The 22,840-nt window shown below is 44.6% G+C and overlaps 1 protein-coding gene across 3 annotated transcripts in view; it reads left to right on the top strand.

The window, feature by feature from the left end:
- The window catches only part of LOC118397969 (src-like-adapter), a 36,045-nt gene extending 32,429 nt beyond the window's left edge, over positions 1-3,616 (top strand). For all 3 annotated transcript variants that reach the window (XM_035792843.2, XM_035792844.2, XM_052470023.1), the window contains 3 exons: positions 110-241; positions 526-658; positions 842-3,616. In XM_035792843.2, coding sequence (XP_035648736.1) covers positions 110-241; positions 526-658; positions 842-1,058 — 482 coding nt within the window. In that variant the 3' untranslated portion in view covers positions 1,059-3,616. The remainder of the gene's footprint in view (positions 1-109; positions 242-525; positions 659-841) is intronic.
- The last annotated feature ends 19,224 nt before the right edge of the window (positions 3,617-22,840 follow it).

Below are 22,840 nucleotides of genomic sequence, written 5' to 3'. Positions count from 1 at the left end.
CTCAAGGGGGTTATTAAACTGGACGTCAGTAGGATGATAGGAGATGGGTATCTATTAAGATCTATCTAGGCCTATACCTAATGCCTTTTATGTTATATTATATTTGCAGGTGTCTACTCCATGTCTGTAAAGCACAGATCCATCCAGCACTATAAAATCTTTCGCCTGGAGAACAGCTGGTACTATATCTCTCCTCGTCTGACTTTCCAGTGCTTGGAAGAGATGGTAAACCACTACTCTGGTGAGTCCAAGACAGACACACACACACTGAAAATAACCTCAAGCATTTTTAAATAGCTTTGTTCTTATGGATTATGCTTCTTATTGGTATGCGCATGCACCGCCTAACTACAACATATGAATGTTTTAGAAGGCAGAGGTTTGTGTGTATGTGTGTGTTTGTGCTTGTAAGGTCAAATTCATGTCATGAGCGCTTGTGAGCATACAGTATGTGTTTGTTTTTGATTACATACAGTGTATGTCCATGTGTCTTGTTTCTAACCCAGTCCATCTCTGGTCTCCAAGACTCTGCAGATGGTCTGTGTTGTGTTCTCACTGGCCCGTGTCTGTCTGGGACTATCAGCCCCATAGACATCACCTCTCAGCCACCCCCTGTAAGGATGCGACACAACAACTTTGACTGGAAGAAAATAGACAGGTACAGACCCATAGTTTAGTATCATTCGTTGCAGCTCTCATATCTCTGCAATCAAATTGTGGTCCTGCTTTTTGGCCAATGGAAAACATGGCTTGTGGGAAAACTGGGAAGATGTGACTCTGCATGATTGGCTCAAACATGTTCTAATCACCCCTCTCTCTCTATATATGAACCAATCAACAGGAAAGATCTGATCAGTGCAGGGGCTGCGCAGGGCCACGAGAACAGGAATGCCATGGTGAGCTACGGTGTCAGAAACAGCATGGCCTCTTACCTCTCTCTGGTCGGGGATCATGACCCAGGACAGCAGAAGAAGAACCGCAAGAAGAAGAGCAAATCTGTCTGTGTGACAGACCACAGCATCAGCCATATGGACTTGGATGAGGACTATGATAAGTAGTGGCCTGGATGGTACACATATATAGCCTAGGCTAGTGGTTCCCTTTCAGTCAGTCAACTTCGGTATTACAGGGGAGTTGCACTCTCGCTTCTTCGGCTGAAGGATGTACAATCACGCCTGACAAGGCCAATGAAATCCACACCTCACTGGAAGTCCCACCTTCCACAGGTGATAAACGTGAGGCTCAGATTCATTCCTTCAATTTAATACCACTCTTCACCGAGCCCAGGAACAGGCGGTGCTGGGTCAAACAGGTGTTGTACCTCATTTCCCTCCTTCAGGGAACAGTAGTTATGGTCATAATGTTACATTTTCCTTCAGTCAGTCAACATACTATGGGGAAATATTATCACATCCATGAGATGCTGTATGAGTATAAGTGTCAAGTGTTTGAGCTCTGGTGCCAAGATAAAGGGCTGGTTCATTTTCAGTGCTCTGGGAAATACTTGTTTCTACAGGAGCTTTTAAAAGCATTCTCCACTTTAAAAATATATATGGCCGCTATCTCAGCACGTGGGAATTGACTGAGCCTCACCAGGGGCTCACCCACTGGTGTTTCAGTTACTGAAAGGTGTACACCCTTCCTGTACTCAGTTCGCCCCGGGCGACTCTAAGATGACCTTGTGTCCAAATGTGGCCTTTGCCCTAAAAGTAATGGCCATGCCCTACAAGTCCTTAGCTTTTGAGGTGTTTCCCTTTTTGCCTCCTCCATTTGCTTCTGAAGAGCAACAGAGGTTACATGCCCTGTGTCTGGTTCAAGCTCTACGCACATACATTGAACAACCTGGGTTTTCCGGTTGTGTGACCAGATTTTTGTCTGTTTTGCTAATCCAGCTCAGTTTCAGGGCACTTTGAGCAGTGTCTCTCCCACTGGATTGTGGAGGCTATCTCCTGCCATAAAACAGCAAGGGACAAGGGTTACCTAGTGGAGTATGCACCCACTCCACCAGGGGGTTGGCAGCATTTTGGCCGTTGTGTAAAGGGTTGACGATAGGAGATATTTGTGCTGCGGCGAGTTGGGCATCACCACACACTTTTGTAAGGTTTTATCACTTGGATGTCACTTCTCCCAGTGTAGCTCACAGGGTGCTTACAGCTGGGACAGGGGAAAGTCACTAAGTGGGTCTTCCAGCGAGGTGTGGATTTCATTGGCTTTGTCAGGTGCAATTGTCTATACGTCAACAAATGTCGAGAGAGTGAGACTCCCCCTTTTATGTTGTACCTTGTTTCCCTCCTTCAGAGAATAGTAGTTATAGTCATAACGTTACACTCTCAAACTTCTCCTCGGGGACCCCCAGACTTTCCATGTATTTGATCTATTATAGATGTCATGACTGTCCTGATCAGGTCAGGTTACAGGAGACCACAACCCTACAGATTATCTCTCAACCCCAACAGAGGAGGAGAGATCTAGGGGTCTGAAAATGTGGGGGTTTTATGACCCCTCACACCCCTGGTAAATCTCAGGTCACAGACAAATTTCTTTGTCCTGTTACTATGGAGAACCAGCCTCTTTAAACATTAAATAAAGGGACTTTGGAACAATGGTTTCCGTCAGGCACAATGGTGGTCATGACAATAGATGGAATATGAAAATGTATGTCATTTTTGTTTTGTTGTTAAAGGTTAATAGATTACATTATTATGAAAACATTGTAACGTGAAGAGTTTTCCTAGTGTATGTTTGATGTTTATACATTGTATGTTGTATGGAAAATATCCAAATCAAAGAGAATGTTTTGGGGAAGATGAAATGTGAAGTTAGTTGTCTAAAATTGGGTTTGAGTAAAAGCTAGACCCTGCCCTCATTAACTTTGTACGCCCAGAGAACTGCCCTAAAGTCGGTTACGCCCACTTCTGACCCAAGGGTATAAAACCTGTGAGTTTAGAATTTACGGGAGACTACGTGACCCAAGCTGCAGCCAAGGTCTAAAACGTCAACAAACCCAGAACGCAACACAAGTTTGAAGACAAAGAAATCATTTTCTACCCAAGCTACGGATGAGTAGCTGTGTCTAAGCGGGTGAATCCAAGCCGGACCACCTTAGCATCCAGTCCCAGCTAATCATGGTACCTAAAGGGTTTCATTCCTATGCTGTGAGCTCTGAGCTGCAGAGCTGTCTGTCCTCAGAAGACCCCTTCCAGGGTGAGGGAACAGACTCCTAAGCCAAAAGGACACTGACATCGGGAGGATGATCAGAGAGGTGCGCAGGAGAAGTGCTTCATCGAGCAGCTGAACGGTCCCCTGAATGGTCCACGCAGAGAATCCTCGGAGATCTACCCCACGTAATTACATCATTATATTCTGACCCATAAGAGCGGCAGTTTGGGGCAAGGCTAGGGTTAAAATAAGCATAGTTGACAAATTCACCCAAATGTATATTTCTCTCGTGTACTTTCTCTTTTTCTCTCTCTTTGAAATCCCCATTTTGGGTAACACGCGTCATAGTGTGTTGGCCCGTTATACTAAGTTCTAATCAATAGCATATAATGTGTTTTGTCTATGTGTATCTTATATCATCATTTTAGCTTTTTAGTAAATAAATATTAAACTAAGATTGGTGTGGTATGAACTCATTGGTGAGACCCGGGTCCGTGCAGATTCACGGGCTATACGACGTTCAGAATAAGATTGTAAGAGGTAACTGGTTAATTAGCAGCTGTTGTAAAATCGATATTCTGATATTCTTTGAGTTAATTTGGGAAATAGAAACTCAATAAAAACTATTTTTCCCATGGTGCCCCAGGTTAATGAGTTAATAATTGCTTGATTCAGTTAATCACGCAATTAGAAACTTGTAATCATTCGATGAGCAACAGTCGTCACATGAACTAATACAACGTCACGACATAGAGCTAGCACACCTGATTAAACTTTTCAACTTATCAACATGCCCTTGACTAGGTGAATCACGTGAGTTAGTTCAGGGCTACAACTAAATTGTGAAACATCTGGGGGTCCCAGAGGAGAGATTTGAGAAGTGCTGGCATGAGTTTGAATCTGAACCACTGCCCTTCTGAACTATTGCTATCTTTCCTGTCTCCTCTTCACTGTCCTATCTAAATAACATAAAGCACACAACAAATATGTTTAAAAGAAGGACTAAGAGACTTAGTGGCCAGCTACTCTATTTAGGATATTAACATCTGTTACGAGATACTATTTCTCCTCCAAAGCACACATTTGTCCTTATCCGAGCCTTTGGAATTGATCTGAGAAGGAATTTCCCGTGGGGTAAATCAACAGTGAATTTGAAGTCCGTCTGGAATCCAGAGCCCTGACCGAGTGTCCTGCCAGAGTACAAAACATGTTAGCGCCATGACAGTTGATCGATGTAAGACTTGAATGCTATGTTATGGATGTTTACTGTGTGTTAATGTGTAATTTATGGATGTGTGTGTCTGGCAGCATGTCAATGTCAATTGTTAAAGTTTCAGAAGCCGTAAGCCTAACCCTTGCAAACTGATTTCAGTTGAGTGTACAAGTTGCTCATATAAATAAAAGTGAACTATCATATAATCTCGGCACCCTGAACCAAATATTGTGTGTGTGCTGGTCGGGCCATCTCATCTGTCACGAGAGACTAGCCATAACATAAGGTTCATTCTGGAAGGGATATGGGGAGTTATGTCCAGAGAAGCCATAATAAGTTGATAAAACATCACGTTAGAAGATGACTGCTGAGAATAACTTGTCCTCTTGAATGTATCCCAGGGCTTCAAGTATGCACCAAATTGAATAGGAATCAACATAGCATTCCTGAATCCTAGCAAACATTGGGGAAAACAGCACAGTGAAAATACTCTGGTCTACCTCATGAGTCTCAGTGCATTGTGTCATGTGCTGTTGTTGTCTCGCCAATGCCTCATGGCGGCCATATGCGAGGCTGATAGGTTCATTGTGACTGTGAAAGCTGCCCACTGGGTAAACTACATATTTTCAACGTGGATAATTGTATAATAATTTGGTAGAGACGTTGATCAATGAGATTACAACCTATTTTCACCCACTTAAAAAGACCACCAAAGGTTAGTGGAATTTCCAATGTGTTATCACTCTGATTTCAACCATCTAAAAGCACAACCAAATTCCAATGGAAAAACAACATCTGATTTTTGGTTTAGTTTCACCCAAATGTCTATCAAAGCACATCCAACCATTTAAAATCACAGCAAAATTCAAATGGGAATACAATGTCAGATATTTTGTTTATTTATACAACAGATTACTGTGATATCACTGTACTTCATCTACAGTAATAGCAGAACCATGTCCTGGATTGCAGTAGAGATGACATTAAAAGTGCATGCTGCAAGTGATCAATGCCGTTCGAGATTCTGCGCAGATTTTTACAGCAATTGTGAAGATCTCCACAGACCTCTGCATGCTATGATGAAGATGCACACTTTTTATGGTTACGTAAGAAGAAATGTATAGTTATAGTAACCTCCAAATGTGGCCATGGATGTGTTACTCAACCAAACATCAACATTTAAAGGAGATGTATCTACTGCTTGGATAGTTACATTTGAGCCACTGGCTTAATCCCATTATTTAACTTTTATTTTTGGTTGAGTTGGAGACGTTGATGCACTATAAATAAAGTTTGACTTGAATTTGCCCAATTCTTTAACTTATATTTTTGGTGGAGATGGAAACGTGAATCCAACATACACATTTTTAGTATGTAGACAAACTGGAATTAAAGCCAGACTAAGTCAGTGGCACAGATATAGAACTATCCAAGCAGAAGATACATCTCCTTCAAATGTTGATATTTGGTTGTGTTGACAACCAAACACAGTTCAATATCACTTAATATCATTACATTTCAAATCAACCATAGCTTCAAATCCTAGGTCTATTGTATTGTCTATTATTTAGTTGAATTCTGGTTTGAATTCTAACAATTGCTGTTGATGATGTTGCAAATGTTATATAGATATCCTAGTTGCTGATTTAGTATGGTCACATTTAATTTGCTCTGTTAAACCTACCCTCTGGAATGACTTCAATACCAACAGTGAATGTATTTTGTTTTTAAGTGGAAATTTCTCAACAATCATTCTCACGGTAGCACATTGGCAATAGTCATTGAAAAATATCATAGTTAATCAGGGCTGGGTTTGGTTAAAACCTTGGATTGGGGGACCAAAGGGTAGCTGTACATAGATCAATTCTCTAGCTGAAGGTCCTGCACAAACAACAGTTTTTTTTATCTGATAGTGGATATAAAAAAGCCGGATGTTGGCTTGTCTATGTTGACATTTGGTTACCATGATGACATAATCCTCTGGTTGAAATTTCAAGCTCAAAACAACAGTTTACATTGATTAAAAAAGAAGCAATATTTTCCAAATAGATTCCATGTCACAATATGTTGACAAATTACATTGAAACAATGTTGTGCCCAGTGGGTGCCCAGTGGGTGCTGTCTGATATCTGAAGATGTTATCTAATCAATTCTCTGATGCAATCATCTTACATAGAAATGTATAGAGATCACAACATTGTATCTGTCTCAATGGCACTGCCCGTGCACTCACTCACAGATACAACGGTGCGATCTTGACAACTGGACAGAACGAGGAAGTGGATTGAATCTTGATTCTTATGATTATCAGTCAAATTAACAAATGTATAAGGATATATTACTATGTATAGCTGTGTAAAACTATAAATGACCATCCACTCAGCTTTCAAGTAGTTAGGTCTATTTCCATGCTTTTGAAGGGGAAGCTGGCTATTGTACTGGGAGACAACCAGCAATTACAATAGATTTACGATATGTTAACTTCAATCATCTCCAAACTGCACGCAGAGACATCAAAATGGTATCTGAAAGAAAACGGACATCTCAAAATCTCGCAATATTCCTTTAAGTACTTCCTGTATGGCTCTATCTCTGCGTGTAACTCTGGTCATATAGAAGACAGCAATGATAACCATGTCTGACAATGCAAACTGTGTAGTCATGTAATTCTCGAAGGAGGAACCTTATCCATGCTGATCAGATTGCTAAAAATGACTCAATAAAGTTTGTACAGTGAACTTTTCCAGTATAACCCAAAATAGTTGATATTTCAGACATTGTTAAAAAGTTTACCAGCAACCTTATGACTGTCTGTTTTTCCACTTTCCTCAAGACAATCACCAGTGAAAGCCAGAAAAGACCAAAAGCTTGGCAGGCTGCAAATGTTGTTTCTGGAGCACATTGGTGTTACAAAGTCAGCAACATGGCCCATATGATTAATTACATTTCATGAGATGTTTTAGTCACCTGTAGGAACTCTGACTCCTTGAGACAAACTTAGCACATTTTCATTATTGAATTCATAACAGGATCAAATATTTGTTTTCTCTGCTTTTAATATCCCCATTAAACATCTGCAAGGCAAACAAATTCAGCTTATTTTGTGTGTGTGTGTGTGTCCATCGACGGCTGTACTTTGCATTATGAGCGGGGCATAAAACACAATGCATTAGCTAGCGTCATTGCTAAAGCATCGCCTGCCTCGTGATGCAGACTCAAGCTGATCTCTGAACCTTGAAATACAGGCTTAATTTCATATAAACTTCCAATATGAGTTTATAGGTGTGGTAGCACCCAGAGTAAATAGACTTATATTTATTACATTTATACTTTTAGTTATTTAGAAACAAATGTCCTTGTAATGTGCAAATAGGCCAAGCCCATGGATTTCACATTTTCACAAGCAAACATCTAACAAGAAATGACTGCAGTTCCCAGAAATCATGGAAGTGTTTAACAAATGCAGATTTGTAAAGGAATACTTCGCTACTCTGCCAACGATCACACGGCCTTGAGAATGTGTCAACCAAAACAAAGGCACACAACGGGGAAGAGAGCGGAAGAGAATCAGTTCAACATTAAGAAACTGAAGAACTGGACACCCTCACAGGAGAACACGTTCTCTTCTATCCCGGAAAAACCTCAAGGTCGACCCTGTTTCAGATGTGACTAGAAAGGCTGTGGAGACATAACAAACTACACTCTCTCCTGTCTTACAGTTCTGATTCCACCGTTCCATTCCCAAGGTCTGTTTGATGTTACACTGGATCTAAGACACCAAGGAAAACATGGTGGAACAATACATGACTGATTTTCCCTGAATGAGAAGGAAAACAAAATAGTGCTGATGGAGCCAATGTCACACCATAAGTCTCCATCTTTACCCCCCCTGCCCCCTCTTTCTCTTCTCTTTAGACCCTCTCTCGTCCAGAGGCAGTGAGAGCTGTGTTGAGCTAGCAACAGTTATCGTTATATAACCAGACTTTTCTAATCTAGCCACATCATCAGCTCAGAAGCCCCAGAGCCAGAGCAGAGCCAGAGCAGAGCCAGAGCAGAGCCAGAACAGAGCTAGAGCAGAGCCAGAGCAGAGCTAGAGCAGAGCTAGAGCAGAGCCAGAGCAGAGCTAGAGCAGAGCTAGAGCAGAGCCAGAGCAGAGCTAGAGCAGAGCCAGAGCAGAGCCAGAGCAGAGCTAGAGCAGAGCCAGAGCAGAGCCAGTGCAGAGCCAGAGCAGAGCTAGAGCAGAGCCAGAGCTAGAGCAGAGCCAGAGCAGAGCTAGAGCAGAGCCAGAGCAGAGCTAGAGCAGAGCTAGAGCAGAGCCAGAGCAGAGCAGGAGCAGAGCCAGAGCAGAGCCAGAGCAGAGCCAGAGCAGAGCTAGAGCCAGAGCAGAGCCAGAGCAGAGCCAGAGCAGAGCTAGAGCAGAGCCAGAGCAGAGCCAGAGCAGAGCCAGCTGTCCAAACGTCTGACAACATCAGGCTCTGGATGCTCAACCCTGACGTCCCTTGACAAAATCCGGAAAAATGTTTGCTTTCCTCAATCATGAAGAGGGGCGCTGTGTTTCCTCTTTTCTTAATTACATCAGGTCCTATACTGTGACCCAAAAGGCACCCTGTACCCTACATGCACTACTTTGACCGAAGCCAAATTGGTTTAGACATACACTGGCTGAGTATATACAGAACGGTGGTGGCTGCTATTGCCCTGGAAGAGGTGGTCTTCACTGATATGTCCCTTAAACAATGTAAACTATGCATTGGTCCTATTATTTCTCACACAATTTCTATTTGCCGCAAAATTGAAAAACAATGTAACTGGGAATAAAAATGGCACGCCCATACTCCAATATTTCACAATAATGCCTTGCGATCTGGAGGGCGGCCTTTTGCATCACCCCAATGCTCCAGATGTGGAATCCGTACCCTTACCGATATCATGGACAGCAATGGTTTGAGAACATTCCAAAATCTATAGATGCAAACACATTACCAGGCAACTCCTTTTTTCTGTATTTACAATTTAGAACAGCTACATTTAACATTTAAGTAATTTAGCAGACGCTCTTATCCAGAGCGACTTACAAATTGGTGCATTCACCTTATGACATCATGCTGGTCTATGGAGTCCCCTGGGACACCCAATTACTGAAACATTCAATGATGGGATTTATAAATAAACTATCTGGGCTCCTAAAAGACTGATCACTATAATATATAAACCTCTTTTGGAAAACTCATATTTTGAACTAGCCATTGAAAAAGTGTGGTCCACAGATATAATTGAATCTGAACCTTGCTTTAACTGGAACAGAATATGGAAAAAAATGACCTTGGCATCCCGAACCAACAATTTATACATTTTAAGTTTGTTCACAGATTGTATTTAACACAAAGGAAACATTTTACGATTAAATTGGCCCCAACTCCAAACGGTTCACTGTGTCCCCTAAATCAGTCAGACACATTCCTTCATATGATGTGGGAGTGCACTGCAGTTAAATGCTTCTGGGGCAAAGTTACAAAATTCATCGAAATATTCAATGCTTTTCATCTATTATGTTACATAACAATAACAGCCAATTGAATCTCTCAATCAATCAGAGAAGATTACTGCTGGCAGACAGCACTGCTATTAACTCTCTCCCATTTAACCAGTAGACGCAGTTACTATTAGAAGTTATACCATTAGATGTAGCGACAGAGAATTAATGGTGCTAGTCAAGGAACAATTGAGGCCTGGACAAATATACTTGACTCTGTAAAGAACAATCTCAGCTGAAGTCCTGCATGTGCAAAACAATTAAATATATATATATATATACATACACAGTGGGGCAAAACAATATTTAGTCAGCCACCAATTGTGCAAGTTCTCCCACTTAAAAAGATGAGAGAGGCCTGTAATTTTCATCATAGGTACACTTCAAATATGACAGACAAAATGAGAAAAAAAATCCAGAAAATCACATTGTAGGATTTTTTATGAATTTATTTGCAAATTATGGTGGAAAATAAGTATTTGGTCACCTACAAACAAGCAAGATTTCTGGCTCTCACAGACCTGTTGTAACGGCGTTCTTTGTTTGTCGAAAGAAAGTCGGACCGAAATGCAGCGTGGTGGTTACTCATGTCTCTAATAAATGAAGAGCGATACATGAAATAACTATTACAAATGCAAAACAATAAAACGGAACGTGAAACCTAATTACAGCCTATCTGGTGAAACTACACAGAGACAGGAACAATCACCCACAAAATGCAAAGCGAAACCCAGGCTACCTAAATACGGTTCCCAATCAGAGACAACGAAAATCACCTGACTCTGATTGAGAACCGCCTCAGGCAGCCAAGCTATGCTACACCCCTACTCAGCCGCAATCCCAATACCTACAAAACCCCCAATACGAAACACAACATAAACCCATGTCACACCCTGGCCTGACCAAATATATAACGAAAACACAAAACACTATGACCAAGGCGTGACACCTGTAACTTCTTCTTTTAAGAGGCTCCTCTGTCCTCCACTCGTTACCTGTATTAATGGCACCTGTTTGAACTTGTTATCAGTATAAAAGACACCTGTCCACAACCTCAAACAGTCACACTCCAAACTTCACTATGGCCAAGACCAGAGAGCCAAAGAGTCAAAGGACACCAGAAACAAAATTGTAGACCTGCACCAGGCTGGGAAGACTTAATCTGCAATAGGTAAGCAGCTTGGTTTGACAAAGACCAAGTCCATATTATGGCAAGAACATCTCAAATAAGCAAAGAGAAACAACAGTACATCATTACTTTAAGACTTAAAGGTCAGTCAATCTGGAACATTTCACCAACTTTAAAAGTTTCTTCATGTGCAGTCACAAAAACAATCAAGCGCTATGATGAAACTGTCTCTCATGAGGACTGCCACAGAAAAGGAAGACCCATAGTTACCTCTGATGCAGAGGAAAAGTTCATTAGAATTACCCGCCTCAGAAATTGAAGCCCAAATAAATGCTTCACATAGTTCAAGTACAGACACATCTCAACATCAACTGTTCAGAGGAGACTGCATGAATCAGGCCTTCGTGGTTGAATTGCTGCAAAGAAACCACTACTAAAGGACACCAATAACAAGAAGAGACTTGCTTGGGCCAGGAAACATGAAAAATGGACATTAGACCATTGGAAGTCCAAATTTGAGATTTTTGGTTCCAACTGCCGTATCTTTGTGAGACGCAGAGTTGGTGAATGGATGATCTCTGCATGTGTGGTCCCAACGTGAAGCATGGAGGAGGAGGTGTGATGGTGTGGTGGTGCTTTGCTGGTGACACCGTTGGTGATTTATATAGAATTCAAGGCACACTTAACCAGCATGGCTACCACAGCATTCTGCAACAATCGCCATCCCATCTGGTTTGCGCTTAGTGGGACTATCATTTGTTTTTCAACAGGACAACGACCCAACACACCTCCAGGCTGTGTAAGGGCTATTTGACCAAGAAGGAGAGAGATGGAGTGCTGTATCAGATGAACTGGTCTTTACAATCACCCGACCCCAACCCAACTGAGATGGTTTGAGATTAATTGGACTGCAGAGTGAAGGAAAAGCAGCCAAGTGCTCAGCATTTGTGGGAACTCCTTCAAGACCATTGGAAAAGCATTCCAGGTGAAGCTGGTTGAGACAATGCCAAGAGTGTGCAAAGCTGTCATCAAGGCCTATTTGGAGTTGGTGGCTACTTTGAAGAATATAAAATATACCTTTTTTGGTTACTATATGATTCCATGTGTTATTTCATAGTTTTGATGTCTTCACTATTATTCTACAATGTAGAAAATAGTACAAATAAAGAAAAAGCCTGGAATGAGTAGGTGTGTCCAAAGTTTTGACTGGTACTGGTTATATATATACAGTGGGGAGAACAAGTATTTGATACACTGCCAATTTTGCAGGTTTCCCTACTTACAAAGCATGTAGAGAGAGGCCTGTCATTTTTATCATAGGTACACTTCAACTGTGAGAGACGGAATCTAAAACAAAAATCCAGAAAATCACATTGTATGATCTTTAAGTAATTAATTAGCATATATACAGTACCATATATACAGTACCATATATATATACAAGAACCCTATAGCTATAGCCTCACTGGCTAAATAAGCATTAAGTGTTATTTTCCAATCTTAATTTAAACCTCACCACTTCCTCTCTGCTGAACTCGTTGAATCAACATTGTTTTCGAATAATTTCAACAACAAAAATGATATGTGATGATGTTGAGTCAAAGTCATCAACGTAAAGGGAATTTCCTATTGTTGTCATGCAATGACATGATTTCACGTTGAATTGACATTTGTTGATAACTCAAACAAATGTCAATCAAAACTAGAAGTTGAAATGGCGTCTATGTCCAGTAAGTAGGGATAATTGGAAGCCAACATACATTCCCCTGTCCTCTACTCTTGACATTGAAATGAATAATATTGACAAACAAACAGAATAAACTCTCAGTGTGGAAGGCGATTGACTGTTAGCTGACCTAAGATATACTGTACATAGCAACCTTAGAATAATCTACAACAGTCATCAACAGTATGTATTTGGAACTTGCAGCTGCTAGTGAGTTCAAATATAGTTCATTGTTCAATCATTGCCCAATACAGATGTAGGATCTTAATTCGATCAACCTGTTGCAGGATGACTTTCCTGCAATGTACAACATTTTAAACTCTTTCAGCAGCACATGACAAGCTGTATTTTCAAATCAAACAAAAAGCTTTAGCCAACACATACATTCATGTCCATCTCTGTCAAGAGAGTCAGAGGAAAACTAACAAAAACATTCCAGACACCAGAAGAGCCGTTGTAATTCCAGACACCAGAAGAGCCGTTGTAATTCCAGACACCAGAAGAGCCGTTGTAATTCCAGACACCAGAAGAGCCGTTGTAATTCCAGACACCAGAAGAGCCGTTGTAATTCCAGAACCTCAACAGAGTTTGGGGAGTTCTAAACGAAACCCCTGGGTGTCTTTTCTCATTCCATTAAACATGTAAGGATCACCCTGAAGCGTGGGATACATATGTAAAAGTTCAGTTTCTATTCATGTGACTGTTACTTATGTAGTGAGAACACCTTTAGCTCGACACAGAGAACTAATAGCCATCAGCTCAGTGTGGTCAGTGGAAGTCAGCCTGCTGTGTCTTATTGGGTTTCTATGGCAATTTGTAAGTCGCTCTGGATAAGAGCGTCTGCTAAATGACTTAAATGTAAATGTAAATTGTAGTGTAGCCTGAGATGTCTAAAAACAGGCCCGTTCTGTAGTGCTGAATACACACACACACAATTGACAAGACAGTGAATGCATTTACACCCCAGCCATCTACAAAACAGTGATATCACACTCTCCAAAAGAAAATCATCCAAAAAATAATCAAATCAATCAAATGAATTATAAAGCCCTTTTTACATCAGCAGATGTCACAAAGTGCTTATACAGAAACCCAGCCTAAAACCCCAACAAACTAGCAATACAGATGTAGAAGCACTATTAAGAATACAGATCTGTACCTAAAGGAATACGCCAACGCTCGTCACTGGGGAGAATGTCAATAAGGTTTCCTGTAACCGGCTCAGTTCACACTCAGATAGAGAAGGAAATTATATGCAAATGATCCTGTCTGCTCTGCGGTGTTTAAATGTTGCAGCATTCTCTCGGCAATGATTGCTTGCAGGTTCTGCTTTCAAGTTCCACTTATGTAAGAAAATATACCAAGATAACTACCAAGAACTACAAACACCACTTAAAAATAACCTCAAAGGGGACAAACAATGAGGCATTCCTTTAATTGTTTTAATTGTTCCTTACTGAGAGAAATAAACTATTTAAATGTGCTTTATATTGTATGACCATGACATCACTCACCATATGTTTGGTCACAACAGTTCAAAATATAGAAGGCCTATTCCACTATTTGTTGCTAGCTAAGTGCATTCAATATGGAAGAAAATAATTCAAGTAAAAGACAAAAGAGAGACCATGTCAAAAAGAGACCATTTAAACATGGAATCCGTTTCCACAGGGAAAGTCAAGATATATGCAGTTTTCTAAGAATATCTGAGATGGGCTGATTAAGGGAGGATGTTGTAGGTTCCAACGAACCAGAATGACCTGTCTGGGTCGGCTAGTACTTGGTACAGTCATTCAAACGACATCCCAGACAGCACGCAGACTACAGGTTATCAAGAAGATGGAGTCTCCTGGAGACACTCACTCTTTCCATAAAGAGTACATAAACAGCTGTGCTCCAGATGGGTTGCAAATGAAGAAAGAGATAAATGAACATGAGCAGAACACGTGGCCAGCTAATTCATTGTTTAGCTTGTACCTACTGTATATGAATGCACACATACTGAACATTCTGTACTAAGCATAATGTTTTATAGTTTGCAGCTCACAACCAAGGCACTGGCTCTAAAGCATTACTCAAGGATCAGATGTTAGGTTTGTGTTTGTAGATACACTCTTAGAGAAAATGGTTGCAAAATAGTTATTTTGCTGTCCCCATAGAATAACCTTTTTAGGTTCCAGGTCGCTTTACCAAAAGGGTTCTACCTACAACCAAAAAGGTTTTTTCAAAGGATTCTCCTATGGGGACAGCCGAATAACATTTTACAGTTCTAGATAGCAACTTTTTTCTAAGTGTGTACATGATGATCCCAGCAGGTAGTTTGTGACATATGGTACCGGGTACATACTGTTATTTTTCATAGCCCACATCCCATTTGTCTTCACAAAATATGTCAGAAAGATAGGATTGACTTGAAGCTTTTCAGATAAGGCAAAGAACGGATGGAGCGTCAAAGCAGTGAGCCAACCTCGGATCAGGTTGGGTGGAAATCAGTGAAGATATCCTCATAGGATCTGTTATCGAATCTGAGAATTCATGCATCCACATCTAAATCTTAGGCGTTGGGGTTAGTGTGTGGTGTCTGTGTGTGTGTGTCCCACCAGCAACAGATAAGCACATTGACTGACAAACAGATCTTTCTTCTTGATGAAATCCAGATGTGAAGAGGAATAAAATGGCACCGGAGAAGAAGGCAGACGTTTTACGTGCCCCCAACCAATTGTTTTTTTGTTTGCTTATTTGCGTTGTTTGTAACTTATTTTTTAAACTTATTTTGTATATAATGTTGCTCCTACCGTCTCTTATGACCGAAAATAACTTCTGGACATCACGACTGCGATTACTCGCTACAGACTGGCTCACATCAACACCATTATCCCAGAAACCCTAGACACACTCCAATTTGCATACCGCCCCAACAGATCAACAGATGATGCAATCTCTATTGCACTCCACACTGCCCTTTCCCACCTGGACAAAAGGAACACTTATGTGATAATGCTGTTCACTGACTACAGCTCAGTGTTCAACACTGTTCATCATTATGCTAAGGACCCTGGGACTAAACACCTCCCTCTGCAACTGGATCCTGGACTATCTGACGGGCCGCCACCAGGTGGTAAGGGTAGGTAAAATCACACCCGCCACACTGATTCTCAACACAGGGGCCCTTCAGGGGTGAGTGCTCAGTCCCCTCCTGTAGTCCCTGTTCTCTCATGACTGCACGACTCCAACACAAGTTTGCCGATGACACAATAGTGGTCGGCCTGATCACCAACAACGACGAGACAGCCTATAGGGAGGAGGTCAGAGACCTGGCCGTGTGGAGCCAGAACAACAACCTTTCCCTCAACATTATCAAGACAAAGGAGATGATTGTGGACTACAGGAAAAAGAGGACAGAGCACTCCCCCATTCTCATCGACAGGGCTGCAGTGGAGCAGGTTGAGTGATTCAAATTCCTTGGTGTCCACATCACCAACAAACTAACATGGTCCAAGCACACCAAAACAGTCATGAAAAGGGCACAACAAAAACTATTCCTCCTCAGGAGATCCTGACTGGTCCTGACCGACCGCAAGGCGCTACAGAGGGTAGTGTGAATGGCCCAGTACATCACCGGGGCCAAGTTTCCTGACATCCAGGACCTCTATACTAGGCGGTGTCAGAGGAAGGAGATACAGACCAGAGGAACATAGAGAGGATACAGAATAGGACAGATGAGGATATAGGGGACACAGAACAGGACAGAGGAGGATAGAGGAGATACAGATTAGAGGAGGATAGAGGGGATACAGACCAGGACAGAGGAGGATATATGGGATACAGACCAGACCAGAGGAGGATAGAGAGGATACAGGCAAGGACAGAGGAGGATATAGAGAATACAGACCAGGATATAGGAGGATATAGGGGATACAGTCTAGGACAGAGGAGGATAGAGGGGATACAAACCAGAGGAGGATAGAGGGGATACAGACCAGATGAGGATAGAGGATACAGACTAGAAGATGATAGAGAGAATACAGACCAGAGGAGGATAGAGGAGATACAAACCAGAGGAGGAGAGAGGGGATACAGACCAGATGAGGATAGAGGATACAGACCAGAGCAGGATAGAGGAGATACAGACCAGGACAGAGGAGGATATAGGGGACACAGACCAGAGGAGGATAGAGGAGATACAGACTAGAGGAGGATAGAGAGGATACAGACCAGGACTGAGGAGGATATAGGGGATACAGACCAGGACAGAGAAGGATACTGTGGATACAGACCAGGACAGAGGAGGATATAGGGGATACAGACCAGGACAGAGGAGGATCTAGGGGACACAGACCAGAACAGAGGAGGATATAGGAGATACAGACCAGGACAGAGGAGGATCTAGGGGACACAGACAAGGACAGAGGAGGATATAGGAGATACAGACCAGGACAGAGGAGGATATAGGGGACACAGACCAGGACAAAGGAGGATATAGGGGACACAGTCCAGGACCCGAGGAGGACAGAGAGGATACAGAACAGGACAGAGGAGGATAGAGAGGATACAGACCAGGACAGAGGAGGATAGAGAGGATACAGACCAGAGGAGGATAGAGAGGATACAGACTAGAGGAGGATAGAGGGGTTACAGACCAGGACAGAGGAGGATAGAGGGGACACAGACCAGGACAGAGGAGGATAGAGGGGATACAGACTAGGACAGAGGAGGATAGAGGGGATACAGACCAGGACAGAGGAGGACAGAGGTGATACAGAACAGGACAGAGGAGGATAGAGAGGATACAGACCAGGACAGAGGAGGATAGAGAGGATACAGACCAGGACAGAGGAGGATAGAGGGGATACAGACCAGGACAGAGGAGGATAGAGGGGATACAGACCAGGACAGAGGAGGATAGAGGGGATACAGACCAGGACAGAGGAGGATAGAGGGGTTACAGACCAGGACAGAGGAGGATAGAGGGGATACAGACCAGGACAGAGGAGGATAGAGGGGACAGAGGAGGATAGAGGGGATACAGACCAGGACAGAGGAGGATAGAGGGGTTACAGACCAGGACAGAGGAGGATAGAGGTGATACAGAACAGGACAGAGGAGGATAGAGGGGTTACAGAACAGGACAGAGGAGGATAGATGGGATACAGACCAGGACAGAGGAGGATAGAGGGGACACAGACCAGGACAGAGGAGGATAGAGGGGTTACAGACCAGGACAGATGAGGATAGAGGGGACACAGACCAGGACAGAGGAGGATAGAGGGGTTACAGACCAGGACAGAGGAGGATAGAGGGGTTACAGACCAGGACAGAGGAGGATAGAGGGGATACAGACTAGGACAGAGGAGGATAGAGGGGATACAGACCAGAGGAGGACAGAGAGGATACAGACCAGAGGAGGACAGAGAGGATACAGACCAGAGGAGGACAGAGAGGATACAGACCAGAGGAGGACAGAGAGGATACAGACCAGAGGAGGATAGAGAGGATACAGACCAGAGGAGGACAGAGAGGATACAGACCAGAGGAGGACAGAGACGATACAGACCAGAGGAGGACAGAGAGGATACAGACCAGAGGAGGATAGAGAGGATACAGACCAGGACAGAGGAGGATAGAGAGGATACAGACCAGGACAGAGTTGGATAGAGCGGACACAGACCAGGACAGAGGAGGATAGAGGGGATACAGACCAGGACAGAGGAGGATAGAGGGGACACAGACCAGGACAGAGGAGGATAGAGGGGTTACAGACCAGGACAGAGGAGGATAGAGGGGATACAGACCAGGACAGAGGAGGATAGAGGGGACACAGACCAGGACAGACGAGGATGGAGGGGTTACAGACCAGGACAGAGGAGGATAGAGGGGACACAGACCAGGACAGAGGAGGATAGAGGGGTTACAGACCAGGACAGAGGAGGATAGAGGGGTTACAGACCAGGACAGAGGAGGATAGAGGTGATACAGAACAGGACAGAGGAGGATAGAGGGGATACAGACCAGGACAGAGGAGGATAGAGGGGACACAGACCAGGACAGAGGAGGATATAGGGGATACAGACCAGGACAGAGGAGGATAGAGGGGTTACAGACCAGGACAGAGGATGATAGAGGGGTTACCGACCAGGACAGAGGAGGATAGAGGGGATACAGACTAGGACAGAGGAGGATAGAGGGGATACACACCAGACCAGAGGAGGATAGAGGGGATACAGACCAGGACAGAGGAGGATAGAGAGGACACAGACCAGAGGATGATAGAGGAGCTACAGACCAGAGGAGGCTATAGGAGACACAGACCAGGACAGAGGAGGATAGAGGAGATACAGAACAGAGGAGGATATATGAGATACAGACCAGGACAGAGGAGGATAGAGAGGACACAGACCAGGACAGAGGAGGATAGAGGAGATACAGAACAGAGGAGGATATATGAGATACAGACCAGGACAGAGGAGGATAGAGAGGACACAGACCAGGACAGAGGAGGACAGAGGTGATACAGAACAGGACAGAGGAGGATAGAGAGGATACAGACCAGGACAGAGGAGGATAGAGAGGATACAGACCAGGACAGAGGAGGATAGAGGGGATACAGACCAGGACAGAGGAGGATAGAGGGGACACAGACCAGGACAGAGGAGGATAGAGGGGTTACAGACCAGGACAGAGGAGGATAGAGGGGATACAGACCAGGACAGAGGAGTATAGAGGGGATACAGACCAGGACAGAGGAGGATAGAGGGGATACAGACCAGGACAGAGGAGGATAGAGGGGTTACAGACCAGGACAGAGGAGGATAGAGGGGATACAGACCAGGACAGAGGAGGATAGAGGGGACAGAGGAGGATAGAGGGGATACAGACTAGGACAGAGGAGGATAGAGGGGATACAGACCAGGACAGAGGAGGATAGAGGGATACAGAACAGGACAGAGGAGGATAGAGGGGTTACAGAACAGGACAGAGGAGGATAGATGGGATACAGACCAGGACAGAGGAGGATAGAGGGGACACAGACCAGGACAGAGGAGGATAGAGGGGTTACAGACCAGGACAGATGAGGATAGAGGGGACACAGACCAGGACAGAGGAGGATAGAGGGGTTACAGACCAGGACAGAGGAGGATAGAGGGGTTACAGACCAGGACAGAGGAGGATAGAGGGGATACAGACTAGGACAGAGGAGGATAGAGGGGATACAGACTAGGACAGAGGAGGACAGAGAGGATACAGACCAGAGGAGGACAGAGAGGATACAGACCAGAGGAGGACAGAGAGGATACAGACCAGAGGAGGACAGAGAGGATACAGACCAGAGGAGGATAGAGAGGATACAGACCAGAGGAGGACAGAGAGGATACAGACCAGCGGAGGACAGAGACGATACAGACCAGAGGAGGACAGAGAGGATACAGACCAGAGGAGGATAGAGGGGATACAGACCAGGACAGAGGAGGATAGAGAGGATACAGACCAGAGGAGGATAGAGGGGTTACAGACCAGGACAGAGGAGGATAGAGGGGATACAGACCAGGACAGAGTTGGATAGAGCGGACACAGACCAGGACAGAGGAGGATAGAGGGGATACAGACCAGGACAGAGGAGGATAGAGGGGACACAGACCAGGACAGAGGAGGATAGAGGGGTTACAGACCAGGACAGAGGAGGATAGAGGGGATACAGACCAGGACAGAGGAGGATAGAGGGGATACAGACCAGGACAGAGGAGGATAGAGGGGTTACAGACCAGGACAGAGGAGGATAGAGGGGACACAGACCAGGACAGAGGAGGATAGAGGGGTTACAGACCAGGACAGAGGAGGATAGAGGGGTTACAGACCAGGACAGAGGAGGATAGAGGTGATACAGAACAGGACAGAGGAGGATAGAGAGGATACAGACCAGGACAGAGGAGGTTAGAGAGGATACAGACCAGAGGAGGATAGAGGGGACACAGACCAGGACAGAGGAGGATAGAGGGGATACAGACCAGGACAGAGGAGGATAGAGGGGATACACACCAGACCAGAGGAGGATAGAGGGGATACAGACCAGAGGAGGACAGAGAGGATACAGACCAGAGGAGGACAGAGAGGATACAGACCAGAGGAGGATAGAGAGGATACAGACCAGAGGAGGACAGAGAGGATACAGACCAGAAGAGGACAGAGAGGATACAGACCAGAGGAGGACAGAGAGGATACAGACCAGAGGAGGACAGAGAGGATACAGACCAGAGGAGGATAGATAGGATACAGACCAGGACAGAGGAGGATAGAGAGGATACAGACCAGAGGAGGATAGAGGGGTTACAGACCAGGACAGAGGAGGATAGAGGGGTACAGACCAGGACAGAGGAGGATAGAGGGGACACAGACCAGGACAGAGGAGGATAGAGGGGTTACAGACCAGGACAGAGGAGGATAGAGGGGATACACACCAGACCAGAGGAGGATAGAGGGGATACAGACCAGGACAGAGGAGGATAGAGGGGATACAGACCAGGACAGAGGAGGATATAGGGGACACAGACCAGGACAGAGGAGGATATAGGGGATACAGACCAGGACAGAGGAGGATAGAGGGGTTACAGACCAGGACAGAGGAGGATAGAGGGGTTACAGACCAGGACAGAGGAGGATAGAGAGGATAGAGACCAGAGGAGGATAGAGGGGTTACAGACCAGGACAGAGGAGGATAGAGGGGTACAGACCAGGACAGAGGAGGATAGAGGGGACACAGACCAGGACAGAGGAGGATAGAGGGGTTACAGACCAGGACAGATGAGGATAGAGGGGACACAGACCAGGACAGAGGAGGATAGAGGGGTTACAGACCAGGACAGAGGAGGATAGAGGGGATACACACCAGACCAGAGGAGGATAGAGGGGATACAGACCAGGACAGAGGAGGATAGAGGGGATACAGACCAGGACAGAGGAGGATAGAGGGGACACAGACCAGGACAGAGGAGGATATAGGGGATACAGACCAGGACAGAGGAGGATAGAGGGGTTACAGACCAGGACAGAGGAGGATAGAGGGGTTACCGACCAGGACAGAGGAGGATAGAGGGGATACAGACTAGGACAGAGGAGGATAGAGGGGATACACACCAGACCAGAGGAGGATAGAGGGGATACAGACCAGGACAGAGGAGGATAGAGAGGACACAGACCAGAGGATGATAGAGGAGCTACAGACCAGAGGAGGCTATAGGAGACACAGACCAGGACAGAGGAGGATAGAGGAGATACAGAACAGAGGAGGATATATGAGATACAGACCAGGACAGAGGAGGATAGAGAGGACACAGACCAGGACAGAGGAGGATAGAGGAGATACAGACCAGAGGAGGATAGAGGGGATACAGACCAGGACAGAGGAGGACAGAGAGGACACAGACCAGAGGAGGATAGAGGAGCTACAGACCAGAGGAGGCTATAGGGGACACAGACCAGGACAGAGGAGGATAGAGGTGATACAGAACAGAGGAGGATATAGGAGATACAGACCAGGACAGAGGAGGACAGAGAGGACACAGACCAGAGGAGGATAGAGGAGCTACAGACCAGAGGAGGCTATAGGGGACACAGACCAGGACAGAGGAAAAATCCACAATTTATGGTTTATCTTGAACTATCAGACTGGGGTTCCCATTCTATAAAAACAAAATCATGTCAATAATATGGAGTTGGTCCCCCCTGTCACGACTCCCACCGAAGGTGGCTCCTCTTCTTGTTCGGGCGGCACTCGGGGGTCATCGTCACCGGTCTACTAGCTGCCACCGATCCCCTTTTCCTTTATCTGTTGGTTTTGTCTTATTGGCTACACCTGTTTCTTGTTTGGGTTTTGGTTAGGGCTATTTAAGCCGGTTATGCCCGCCTGCTTTTGTGCGGGCTTGTTTCTCTGTTCATTTTGTGGATGTGCATTTTTATCGTATTTTCTCCGGACAGTTTGGGTCCTGTTTTTGGGCCGGTCAGTTGTTGCGCCTGGTGTTTTTGGCGTGACCGTTTCTGTACCGGAATAAATACGATTGTCCTAAACCCTCTGCTCTCTGCGCCCAC

Source organism: Oncorhynchus keta, chromosome 19 (assembly GCF_023373465.1).
Source record: "Oncorhynchus keta strain PuntledgeMale-10-30-2019 chromosome 19, Oket_V2, whole genome shotgun sequence".
Lineage (NCBI taxonomy): Eukaryota > Metazoa > Chordata > Actinopteri > Salmoniformes > Salmonidae > Oncorhynchus > Oncorhynchus keta.
Note: the sequence above shows the minus strand (reverse complement) of the source record. Positions and strands in the feature narration are given on the sequence as shown.